Raw genomic sequence first — 13667 nt, 5'->3', positions numbered from 1 at the left:
TGCTCCAGCTCCGCTGTTGAAGATGTTCAATTGTTCATGCGCTCACATGTGGCTCTGGTAGCCAATCTTATTTACAAAGACCTGTGCGGACAATGCACAGGAAAGCACATCATTACTGAAATAATACCTAAAAGCCACTTATAGAATTCATACAATAACGTTTGGCAGTCAGAAAAACATTCAAGTAGCTAAGATACTCATGTACCTATACTACGAAAATAAAATGTCTAACTAATTCCGCGTGTATCATCGTTTACCACATAATAGATATAAAAAATTTAAGAGTCTGTGCAGAAAGAGAAGAGTCGTGGAATGTATGGAGCCCAATACATTCAACGACTCCTCTCTTTCCGAACCGACTATAAATACGGGTTCTCCAGATTGCATCATAGTATGACAGATAGTCAGATACACTACTCAAACAAAAACGAAAAATTCAGTTTTCAAGGTCAGATGAGAAATTTAAACCCTAGCATCCATCATAAGGACACAACATTTTTCCGACCTACTAAGGAATAGATGTGCCTCAGGCACAGAATAAATAATAGTACTAGTTACAGTGGACTCAATCTCTAACAAAACGCGTCTGTTACGATCAGGACAGATATGGCCGCTAGGTGGCGACAGCGCCACGGCTTATGGCTAGCTAGCCACCAAAATTGGTGTGGAACGGATGTACTTTTAGCTACCTGTTGCAAACCGACGAAATCGCGGAGTGAGCCACGCCTGCCTCAGGTATCACAGGTAACCCCTACTAGGTATTTAGTTACTTACAAAGTGTTTTATGTGTTCTGTTTGTCGTTTATTTTTCTAACAGTTTACCGAAATCATACACATACGATATCATACGCGTAACTGTTACGGAGTCGGTCGGTTTTAGTTGGTCATTGGTGTGGAGTGGTGCACATGTTGTAATCTCCGTCAATTCTTCGGTCATGCGGTTCAAACTGCCGCACCGTTTCGCACACGCTCTTATTAGAACAACAGATTTACGATCGCATGTCGTTCCTATTCATTTGGACACGCTAACATGGCGACAGTGAGCTGTGTGTGATTCATTACTGCTATTGAGCGCTCGAATTCTCAAACCTTAGAAAAGCTGGATCACTAAACAAATAGGTACAGTCGGCGTCGGCAATGTCGGCATACATCAGTAGTATCCGGCCGAAACCAGATTTTTTGCCGAATTCGAAGGCTCGACTTTTTAGGGTTCTGTAGCCAAATGGCAAAAAAATTGTTTAAACTGAATCGTTTGCGCGAGAGACACTTCCAAAGTGGTAAAATGTGTGTGTCCCCCTGTAAATTCTAAAATAAGAGAATGATAAAACTAAAAAAATATATGATGTACCTACGTTACCATGCAATACGTCCCTTCATGGGCGAGTCCGACTCGCACTCGGCCGCTTTTTTTCCTTCCTTCCTTTTTAAATTCCTTCATAAATGTCCATAATCTTATACAGCCCATGAATTAATTTCATTCATAAATGTGTCCATACACTTTTGCAGTTTGCTGTACATAATACAATATATTGCCATATGTGGCAATTCTGTGTGTTGTGTGTTCAGAATTTCAATAGCAGGCAGGTATACCTATACCTATAGTAGGTACCTACCTACTTACGTACAAGCCAAGGTTCGTAGGACCGTATCTGCGCCCTCTGGTTTTGAATCTATATGCCTTACCACTTGGTTATACCTACTCGTGGTCCGTTATAGAATCGGTAGGAACCTACCTAACCTTACCTTTTCACTCAGTTCCACTCTAAAGAATATATTATAAAGGCTGTGGAATGAGGTACCTACCTGCCGAGGGTTTCTTGAGGGGCTACGGTATGGAGTCTTCAAAAAATAAGTTAACAGGTTTTTAAAGGGTCGCAAGGCGCATGTAACACCCCTGGAGTTGCGGGCGGGCCGTATGCTTGTTTGCCACCGACGTATACCAAAAAATAAACCTAGGTAGATAACTGACATGAGCCGAGATTTGCAATCTGGGTCGAACAACGCACACAGACACCTGAAAAACCAGTTCTATCAACACATAATGAATCATGAAACGAAGAACCGTCAGTCCGAGACGAAGAAACCCATTTAGCTAATAAAATATCTAATCGAAGAAGTCATTAAACACTTAACAACAATTAACATTAACACTCAATCGTGGTGATGGAGATGCCGTTTATTTAGCTCGTTAAATGAAATAGGGTGATCTCACTAAGTAGTATCCATAGTTAGATAGTTAGCTAAGCCTAGAATAAACTTACAGCTATTTGAAAGAATATTTGGTACATTTTTAGGGTTCCGTACCTCAAAAGGAAAAAACAGAACCCTATAGGATCACTCGTGCGTCTGTCTGTCTGTCCGTCTGTCACAGCCTATTTTCTCGGAAACTACTGGACCATTTAAGTTGAAATTTGGTACACATATGTAAATTAGTGACCCAAAGATAGCTATGTAATGTAAACAAATGAATTTGAATTAATATGGTACCTACATAACTGGTTGGCGCTTTTGGTTTTTAGCCATCAAAAAACTGGAGGAGCATTTCCTTTAGGTCAGTAACTCAGTAGTAAAGTAACCTAACTAAGGTTACGAGGGAATTCCCTATTGTAAACAATGGATATCTAACAAGATTAACACATTTCCAACAAAGGACCATGGGCAAATTTGTATGGGCACTGTCCCCACCCACCAACAGAAATGAAACATGTCTCATTTAATAGATCTTGGCAAACTGATGATTTTTTACTATGACGAGAATCGCCCTATGTATGGGGTTTTTTTCTGTCCCTAAGCAGTTATGTTTTCATGGCGGTGTTCCGGTTTGAAGGGTGAGACATGGCAGTGCAATTACTGGGTATTGTGGCATAAGATCTTTACGTCACATGGTCGGTAACGCGTATTACGTGATAACCATGAGTTGTTACATCCGTCTATAGGCTGCGGTGACTGTTTACCATCACGCAGCCCCGCATGCTTGTTTATCAATCAACTAGTATAATAAAAAAACAAAAACTTTCAATGAAATGAGCAAAAAATATGTAAAAACAAAAAAACCCCATACATATGGCGATCCTCGTCATAGTAAAAAATCATCAGGTTGCTAAGATCTATTAAATGAGACATGTTTCATTTCTGTTGGTGGGTGGGGACATTTCTGCCCATGGTCCTTTAATTAGGTTTATGATGGGATTCAACAGTCTGATAACTCTGATCAGCGGTCTGATGCGGTTTGACCCGCAGAAGTACATAAATATTGAGTTGCCAGTTGCTGTGAGTGACTGAGTTGATAACCAATAAAAAATAATGAAATATTTTCTCTATTTGACTACCAAGATAATGAGAATTGTTTTTTTTATGGAGTTTAACGTTTTTATACGTAGGTTTACCCAAAGTATTAAATTTACCCACTCTCGGAGTAATACTGTTGCGATCCAGAATACAGAAATGTTGGTCTAGTATTGATTCAGTAGGAAAACTTGGCTTACGCAAACGACTACCCGAGATCGAGTTCGTGGCAAATAACGAAGTTATTTGAAAACAATGCACTGTGTGGGTTGCCCGAAATAACTTACCCTACAGTAGTTGTGTACGGTGGTAGTATGAAGGAAATTACATATGTGCTCTTTGTGTATACATATCAAAGACAAGGGAATATAACAAAACGCACAAAGCAGTATAAAATATAATTATGGACAGAAGGAAATACGACATATCGCTTTGCATGTGCTACTATTAGGTTGTCAAAGCGGTAACCTTTGACAAACCAATGTTACCACAAAATGTCTTCCTTTGCTGTATGTTACGATTCTTAGTATAAAATTTGTTTGTTTGTTATTGTGTAAATAAACACCTCAGTTCAATTCAGCGTCGTTGTTTGAGGATTTATTTTATGTCTGTCATTGCAGTTTATATGTTTACGCCAGCTTTCCTCTATCCTCTATTCCAGGGGTCTCCAAACCCCGGCCCGCGGGCCAAATCCTGCTCGCGACGCGTTCCAATCCACACACACACCCAAAGCGAGTGCCCACTGTTCGGCCGACGGGAGCCAGGCTCCAGAGGTTTAGCATTCATTGAGTGGAACTGAATTTTCACGCGCAAAAACCGACAGTAGCCCGCGCGAAAGTTTCTGAGGGGCAATATGGCCCTCAGATAAAAAAGTATGGAGACCCCTTCAGGCAGTCTTCCAACATTTGAAATAAAGAAAATAAAAACGTACACCATCGGGTTAAACTGGAACTTTCCATCTCCTATTTGCACTTCGTTCGCCTCTCCCGGCTAGCTTTTGTACTGTTATGGTATTTTTTGTATGTATTTAAATAATTCTCATAGGGTTGAGAGTGTAGGAGTACCTACACCTACTTATGGTTATCTGGATAAATGTAACATCAGCCAAAGGACTTAGTAATCGTTATTCCGTCCTCCCTTTTATGATTATTGGATCACGATAAAACACACGAAAAAGTAATGTCCCGAGCAATGACGTTTACAAACTCGGTTTAACTTCGATTTGGAAGGGTCGTAAACCGGCGTTAGGCATTATTGGATGAAATATAAAATGTCCGTCCGTTTCATTGCCTTTTCCGGTCTAAATATCGGTGTACTTTTCGGATTCTTAGCGATCGGGTGCATTCAAAACAAATAACTATTTTATTAACATTTATTTAACATTCATATTAACATTTTAGAGTTAACTTATGTAACATTGTAAAACAATAAACATTTTAAGAGCGCTCTTACAAGAAAAGTCGAAATAATGCAAAATTGATGATACTAGTCGACGAAATTCAGGACTTTGCGCTCATTATTAGAAACAATGAGTACTTGTTCCAGTAAAAGCGTCTTCTTATCTTTATAAATATCGTTGTAAATATTAGAAAAAGGACTTATTAAATTAGTAATGATTTTTTTTCTGATGGTCGTTTCCGAAAAACCCCGTGAAGCACTGAATGGCGAGCTCTTATTTGGAAATGTTGAGAATTTTACTCTGCTAAACCTGGCTATTTTGTATTACTAATACCCTGTACTTTAGGCATATCAAACTATATTTTTCCTACATACCTTTGAGAAAGAGAAAATCAAAGTAAAACGAACTCGATTTTCTCTCCGAAACAAGTGTCAATTCCTACGAAAATCTACTTAATATCGAAGTCATTTTCATACTCAAGCAATCTGCAACGTTTGCTTATACTGTTGGTATACATTAGTGTTTATGAAATTCTACTATAATTTTTTGGCAATTTTTTGAAAACTACTCTATATTACCGATGACGCGCGCTGCGCCAGCTCAGTGCCGCGGCAGAGCTTGTAGAGGCAGGACGTGTGTCGGTCGGCGCCGCACATTTTCAACGGCGACGACGAGGTTTTTTATCATTGTGTGCGGCGGGCGCCGTGTAAAACGCTATACTGTGTGCGTGTAAACCGCAACGAGAGACTTTGATCCTAGCACTGTTTTTATAGTATTATAATTTATAATGGTACAGTTTAATAAACTACCGGACAGGATTAAAAATATTTGAAACGACCTGACATTCTATATGTATTTATTTGACTCAAGATAGTACTCAGGGTCTGATGATGGAGCCGGAAGGTGGTCACCGGTACCAATCAACCATGCAACTAAACCACTTCGTGTTTAGGCTCGTTTTATTCATCTCAACAAGATCTTTGACACAAGATAGTACTCAGGGTCTGATGATGGAGCCGGAAGGTGGTCACCGGTACCAATCAACCATGCAACTAAACCACTTCGTGTTTGGGCTCGTTTGATTCGGCTCAACAAGATATTTGACTTAAGATAGTACTCAGGGTCTGATGATGGAGCCGGAAGGTGGTCACCAGTACCAATCAACAATGCAACTAAACCACTTCGTGTTTAGGCTCGTTTTATTCGTCTCAACAAGATCTTTGACTTAAGATAGTACTCAGGGTCTGATGATGGAGCCGGAAGGTGGTCACCGGTACCAATCAACCATGCAACTAAACCACTTCGTGTTTGGGCTCGTTTGATTCGTCTCAACAAGATCTTTGGCACAAGATAATACTCAGGGTCTGATGATGGAGCCGGAAGGTGGTCACCGGTACCAATCAACCATGCAACTAAACCACTTCGTGTTTAGGCTCGTTTGATTCGTCTCAACAAGATCTTTGACACAAGATAGTACTCAGGGTCTGATGATGGAGCCGGCAGGTGGTCACCGGTACCAATCAACCATGCCACTAAACCACTTCGTGTTTAGGCTCGTTTTATTCGTTTCTATAAGATCTTTGACACAAGATAGTACTCAGGGTCTGATGTTGGAGCCGGAAGGTGGTCACCGGTACCAATAAACCATGCAACTAAACCACTTCGTGTTTAGGCTCGTTTGATTCGTCTCAACAAGACCTTAGACACAAGATAGTACTCATGATCTGATGATGAAGCTGGAAGGTGGCCACGGGTACCAGTCTACCATGTAACTGAACCACTTCGTGTTTGGGCTCGTTTGATTTGTCGCAACAAGATCTTTGACACAAGGTAGTACTGAGGGTCTGATGATGGATCCGGAAGGTGGTGACCGGTACCAATCAACCATGCAACTAAACCACTTCGTGTTTGGCTTCGTTCGATTCGTTGCAACAAAATCTTTGACACAAGTTAGTACTCAGGGTCTGATGATGGAGCTGGACTGTGGCCACGGGTACCAGTCTACCATGTAACTGAACCACTTCGTGTTTGGGCTCGTTTGATTTGTCGCAACAAGATCTTTGACACAAGGTAGTACTGAGGGTCTGATGATGGATCCGGAAGGTGGTCACCGGTACCAATCAACCATGCAACTAAACCACTTCGTGTTTGGTTTCGTTCGATTTGTCGCAACAAGATCTTTGACACAAGTTAGTACTCAGGGTCTGATGATGGAGCTGGACTGTGGCCACGGGTAGCAGTCTACCATGTAACTGAACCACTTCGTGTTTGGGCTCGTTTGATTCCTCGCAATAAGATGTTTGAGACAAGATACTACTCAGGGTCTGATGATGGAGCTGATGATGATTGACAGGTACCCGTCGCCACCTTCGCGCTCCATCATCAGACCCTGAGTACTATCTTGTGTCAAAGATCTTGTTGAAACGAATAAAACGAGCCTAAACACGAAGTGGTTTAGTTGCATGGTTGATTGGTACCGGTGACCACCTTCCAGCTCCATCATCAGACTCTGAGTATCACCTAGTGTCAAAGATCTTGTTGAGACGAATCAAACGATCCTAAACACGATGTGGTTTAGTTGCATGGTTGATTAGTAATGGTACCTTCCAGCTCCATCATCAGACCCTGAGTACTGTCTTGTCTCAAAGATCTTGTTGAGACGAATCAAACGAGCCCAAACACGAAGTTGTTTAGTTACATGATAGACTGGTACCCGTGGCCACCTTCCAGCTCCATCATCAGACCCTGTGTATCTTCAGTGTCAAAGATCTTGTTGAGACGAATCAAACGAGCCTAATCATGTTACTACATGGTTGATTGGTATCCGTGACCACCTTAATCATCATCAGATCCTCAGTACCAGTTCGTTTTTAAACCCTCGTTGATACAAACTTTACAACCTATAGGTACCAAATGCAATGACGAAACATGTAAATAAGCGAGTAGGTACCTATAATTTCTTTCGAGTAATATACCTTCATAAGTACGAGTATGGGGCTATTCATAAATTACGTCGTTTCAAATGGGAGGAGTGGGGGGGGGTCTGGACATCGGATGATGGTAACATGACGTAGGAGGAAACAGATTCATCCGAAGCTTGATTTTTGGATGATTTGAGGGGTGGGGGGGGGGGTCAAAAATCGTCAAAAATAGATGACGTAATTTATGAACAGCCCCTATGTACATTTGCACTGCATTTAGTATTTTCGTACTTACCAAATAACAGTTTTAGAACTTTAAAAGTTAAGTACAGTTAGTGTTGTTATGGTTGATTTCAATATGCTTCGCGAAGGATCAAGAATGTTTAATCCATCATTGTAGTGCGAGTGTGGTAGAAGGGATCGGCGTACTGAGCTCGCACGGCCTGCCGCAGCGCGTAAAATACCTAAACTCGCTCAACGCCGAAATGTAATAGCGCTCTTAACTGAGACTCTCCGGACTTTCAACAACCACCGCAAGCTACCATCCTCAATATATGGAGGAAACTAGTTATGGTATTATCGGACTAAGAATCATTATACGAGTATACATAACATCCCGAAAAAATAACCTCTGTCTCCATACGTTCCGGCTACTAACCTTGAGCTCTCGAGATTTTCTACAGAATATATTTGTTATTTTGCGATTTCGTTTTGGTCCCATGAAAAGTAATGTGACCATCTTCACCACTTTTTTCCGTATCATGACCCCGGAGTCACCCAGTCCACTATATTGAAAGGTCATGACATTTTTTGAAACTATTAACATATATAAATACCATCTACTATAATGTTCGATTTTTGCTCAATTTTGACATGTACAGAGGTTTTTGACTTTCGCTCGATAAATAAAAATCACGAACATAATTTAAGGGACGCCTATTATAGCCTTTTAAACTTATGCTAAAGAACTGGGTTACATAATTCAATAAAATTGAAGGCGAAGTCGAGAGCGTGAGTTGCAAGTTGCAGCAGAACTTACGGAATCCTGTAACGCCGAACTTTGGTAATGTAATGTGTATCCTGAAACTAGTTTGATAATATATACCACATATATTCCTGCGCTACTACAGTATTACTTACTACGCTAGTATGTCTTAGGTATACATATTATAACTTATAGGTCACAACCACATGAACCACACTGGGACAGTCGTGCGCGTTGTAATATTATACAGATCCTTATGAGAGACGGCACACCGCTTGCGTGACGTGCGTGCGCAGCTCCAACATTTTAGCGCACGTGCACGGTTACGCACACGCAGCCGATGTGCTCTGGCCTTTAAATGGTAAATAATATTTGGCGCATACATTAAGGGCCTTCATTTAAGGCCATTAAGCGCTTGATATACTACTTAACTCAGTCGTCCTAATTATGATGATATTGATGATGCTATCTAGCATCCTAAAAATTTGTTACTAGTTAGTTCAGTACACTTACTACGTTTCTTTTTAGGATGCTTTACTTGCTAAACACGGTTACACCTACTAGCTACTAGCTGGCTAGTGACTGATTCCAACTTAAGTAAGGTATCATCGGCGCATTAGTCAGGACCATAGTCTAATAAAACATGGTCTTCTCTTCCCAGAGTGACATCACAAGCCTACGTCACAATAACATTGCTACTTTATATAGCGCTATCGCATATTATCATATAGCGCTGTCGCATGATGACGTAGGCTTGTGTCAGTCACGTGACCACGAAAAGACGGGAAGAGAGAAGAGAGTACCAGGCGGAGTATATTATTATACCATGGTCAGGACAGTCAGATGAAAGACGTTCTCCTGACTGCATCGTTTTAAGATTCGACAATGTCGGTTGCCTAGCAATCCCATACTTCGGTTCGGCGACCGCATTAGGCGAACGACACAGAGTACTTGCACCCTAATTGCACTTTTTTGTACATTTGAATTTCTGCTGTGACTAATAATAAAATATATGTTACAACAATTAAATAGAAAGCGTTTTAAATAAAAATACTTTGTTTTCAAGTTTAAAAGATTTGTAACAATATGTAAATACCCAAACTAGACGTAACTACTCTATGGTTCTACAATCTAACATGTAAGATCGTGTCATATATTTTTGCGGCCTTCGTTGTGTGACATATTATTGCAGGTTAATAAATATTAAAATGCTAGATTATTTATTTACAAACAGCCATTGTAATGTATTTTCTTTCTTTTCAGTGTACGGAGTGTTATGCACAAATATATGGAAAAGAAGAATGAAGTAAATTTCGACAAAATATTCAATCAAGTATTAGGTAAGTACTTGTATGTTTACATATATGTATGTCATCATCATCATCGTCATCGTTGATAACCTCTTCCTTTTTTTGAAGTTGGTTAATAATACCCCGACTATCCCGAGTTAGGTACTTAGGGTTGTGCACAAATCACGCGAGGTGTTTTCGGCTGCTTGGTTACCCCCTCCCCCTTGGTGATATTTCGTGAGGTTATTGGCTACCCCCTCCCCCAAATAACCTCACGTGTATTTTTTTTTTTTAATTTTTCTATCCGACCGGTTAAGGCCACGCGCTCCAAAATTTCGTAAAATAGACTCGCTATTTTGAAGTGCGGACTTGCGGAGTTAAGATTTATGTTTAACGAAACCGAGAAAAAGTATCTACTCATGTAGGTATTTTTTCTTAGTTTTGTTCACTGTAGAAAAATACACGTGAGGTCTCCGTTTACCCCCCCTCCCCCAACGTGATCTCTCGTGATTTTTTTCGTGACCCCACCCCCCCCCTATCGAACTTCGCGTGATTTGTGCAAAAGCCCTTACTATATAGTTGCACATACGGATTTTATTTAATACTGACAGTTTCATCTATGAAGATTCCATTCCAATGAATGCGTAATAGCACTAATATAATAGCATTAATAGTAAGTAACTATTTATACTAATTTACCCACATAAGTACGGTTTGTTTACGTCACTAAGTACGTACTACGTAATTATGATGTTTCATTGTACATATATACAAGTACGAGGAATACCCACAACATTACGAGCATAGTCTAATAAAACATGGTCTTCCATTCCCAGAGTGACACGGGCCTACGTCACAACAACATGGCCGCTATATATAGCGCTATCGCATATTATCATATAGCGCTGTCGCATGATGACGTAGGCCCGTGTCAGTTAGGTGACCTAGAAAAGACGGGAATGGAGTACCAGGCGGAGTATATTATTATACCATGATTACGAGTAGGACTGGTTATTGAACAAAATGCAGATAGGTATAGTTCAATAGTTGAATTTTTTAAGCTGACCTGACCGTTATAACTTATAACTGTATATTATATATATATCGTGGTCTGAGTACCCACAAGAGAATATTTCTTGAGCTTACCGTGGGGCTTAGTAAATTTGTGTAAGAATGTCCTATAATATTTATTATTTTATTATTATAAGTATGATCTCTCATAACCTGTCCTAAACGGTCAGCTTAAAAAATTTCAAATATACGTTAAGGAAAGTTTTGCGCAATTGTTTACAAATACATCCCTATCTATCATATTCGCATTATTTATAATAATTAAGTAACTGCGTAATGAGTTATGTTCCCCGTATCGCCAATTACATGATAGATAAAAAATGTTTTTGTACATACAGCGTGACGTCGGAAACACATTCAAGTTTACCTAAAATACCTCCAAAAATGCCGAGAATCGATTGAGCAGCTCAGGTCAACCTCCAATCAATTTTTCAACAATTTTTATTTGTTTCAGAAGGGTCTCTATTGTTTCTCAAAAAGTTTTAAGTCATAATGTTCGTTAGTAATAATTTTGGTTCAGAAACGCGTAACTTTTCAGCATTGCCATAAAACAAACCTAACCTAGGATAACCTTACGAAAATCCTAAAAAGTTAACGGTTTCAGTATTAGGACTATGGATAATATGACAAACAATACACTATGACTTAAAACTTTATGTCAAACAAAGGGACCCAGTTTCAGAAATATTCATGATTTTAATCAGAGAATGTTAACATCTGCAAGATACCATAATTAATGTATTATTCCATTTTTAGTGCTCCGTATAAGTCTTCGGTCTTGCAAATCGGTTTAATTATGCGTTTATTACTAGTATGAGTAGTATGCCACTATAAAAATCTACGAACACATAATAGTAGTTTATGTGACTGCTACATAATGAAAGGCATTAAAATACGAGTGTGGGTTTATGAAACGAATGAAATGAGTTTCATAATAGTATCACACGAGTGTTTTAATGCCTAATTATGTACAGTTACATACACTGCTTTATCTACACACATATTATAAACTTTCTATGATATATTCTCTAACCTCATATTACAGCCGACTTTGCTCTCTGGCGGAACTCGCGGATATGAGATGGCGTCTCCGAAATATCTTTATCGCACATTTTACACGAAACTTTTGTTATAGTTACTTTAAAAACAACAAAACAAATAATTTTTTACTTACAAACTAATTAAAAGATAAACTGTACGTCAAATGGCGGCAAATGAAAACTTTTTTCATGCACGTCCCGCATTCGTAGTTTTTTTTTAATTCAGAGACAAACTAGAGTCGGGGTCGATTACCATATCGTCCGATACCAACTTACATGCGAGATATGTCAATATTGTATGCAATTGTCATTTGATTTCGAATAAAACGTCATCTCGACTGATATTAGAATAGGGATCAAATCAAATTGCTTTTTTTTTCAGAGATGTTCGAAATTTGAATGCATTACCAAATCGATTTTGATATAGTAATGAAGCTATTTAAGCTATTACCACATTTTCACAGATAAGAAATTTGCTGTAACAAAACAGTTTATCGTAATGTTGGCCATTATTTACGGATTTTGAAGGCATCATAGACAGTTTATGATATGTGTGTAGATAAAGATTTTAAATTCATGTGTTAGGTTGAGTCATGTGTTACTCGTAAGTTAGGTTAAGTGAGTTAAACACTTAACATAAGTACAGTCACGTTTAAACAAAGAGATGGTTTTGAGATGATTCTTTGAACTTCCTATATTCCCTGATAACAATTTCTATGCCACCCTGTATATGCTATCATAAGCCGAAACTAATGCCAGCGACCGATACGACCTTAATAGGCTATAATTAAACAGTCGATTAATCTGCGTCGCCATCATTATTTTACACTGGATTTAAAGCGGTTTGGTTCGCCTGTTACAAGTATTTTCTGCTTTCTTGTGGAAACAATAAGATTTGAACCGAGTCAAAGTTTACGGTAGCATATTATATGCACGAATATATCTTTCATTAGTGTAAGTTTTAGGTTCAGCACGTGTTTTGCGTCGTGGGCCCGTAACGCAATGCTCGCGCTCGGCATGCAAGCTATGTGACAGCTGACATACAATTCCATGCAATAACAATAGGTGAGCGCAGGGGCGTAACAACGCAGGCAGTTTGTGGTTCGGCCTTTAAGCAGAAGATTTTGCTATAACGTGTTGCGCTACGGATGGGGGACACTTCTACTTTCCAGCATTTTTTGTCCCTAAGTCCAGTATCAGAATATAAGTCAGAGAGTAAGATCAAATCGTTTACGTTTCATACGTCGTTTTTAATGAAAAATGGGTTACGATTCGCGTTTTTTTTTAATAAAAAATATTCAATTAAATTCACGGAACCCGTAGTCACCGTTCAATCATTTGCCTCGTTAGTGTACTACGTAGATAGTTAGGTATTATTTTGGATGGTCTTAATGGATGGTCTTCATGCTCTATATTCCCGTAACTAAACATTAGCTCCAGGCGAACCAATATAAACGTAACTCTTGATTACGTGTAGTCGTTACAGGTTCAGAGGTCATTTTTATACTGGATTTCGTTGAAATATCTTTGGCCTGTACATTAATAACAGCCCTGGCTCTAAATTCTTGTAACTAGCCGACCAAGCAGTCGCTCTACGGAAACCAGTATAACGGAAACCTTTATACTAGAGATGCCCCGAATAGTGAATTTGGCCGAATACCGAATATTCGGCCCCTC

General features: G+C 39.3%; 1 protein-coding gene across 1 annotated transcript in view; it reads left to right on the top strand.

Moving 5' to 3' along the window:
* The window catches only part of LOC134796461 (G protein-coupled receptor kinase 1), a 64952-nt gene that overhangs the window by 2252 nt on the left and 49033 nt on the right, over positions 1–13667 (top strand). The window contains exon 2 of the mRNA XM_063768653.1: positions 9854–9930. Coding sequence (XP_063624723.1) covers positions 9854–9930 — 77 coding nt within the window. The remainder of the gene's footprint in view (positions 1–9853; positions 9931–13667) is intronic.

This window comes from Cydia splendana, chromosome 13, assembly GCF_910591565.1.
Source record: "Cydia splendana chromosome 13, ilCydSple1.2, whole genome shotgun sequence".
In the NCBI taxonomy this organism is placed as follows: Eukaryota; Metazoa; Arthropoda; class Insecta; order Lepidoptera; family Tortricidae; genus Cydia; species Cydia splendana.
The sequence above is the reverse complement of the archived record's forward strand: the minus strand, read 5'-3'. Positions and strand labels throughout refer to the sequence as shown.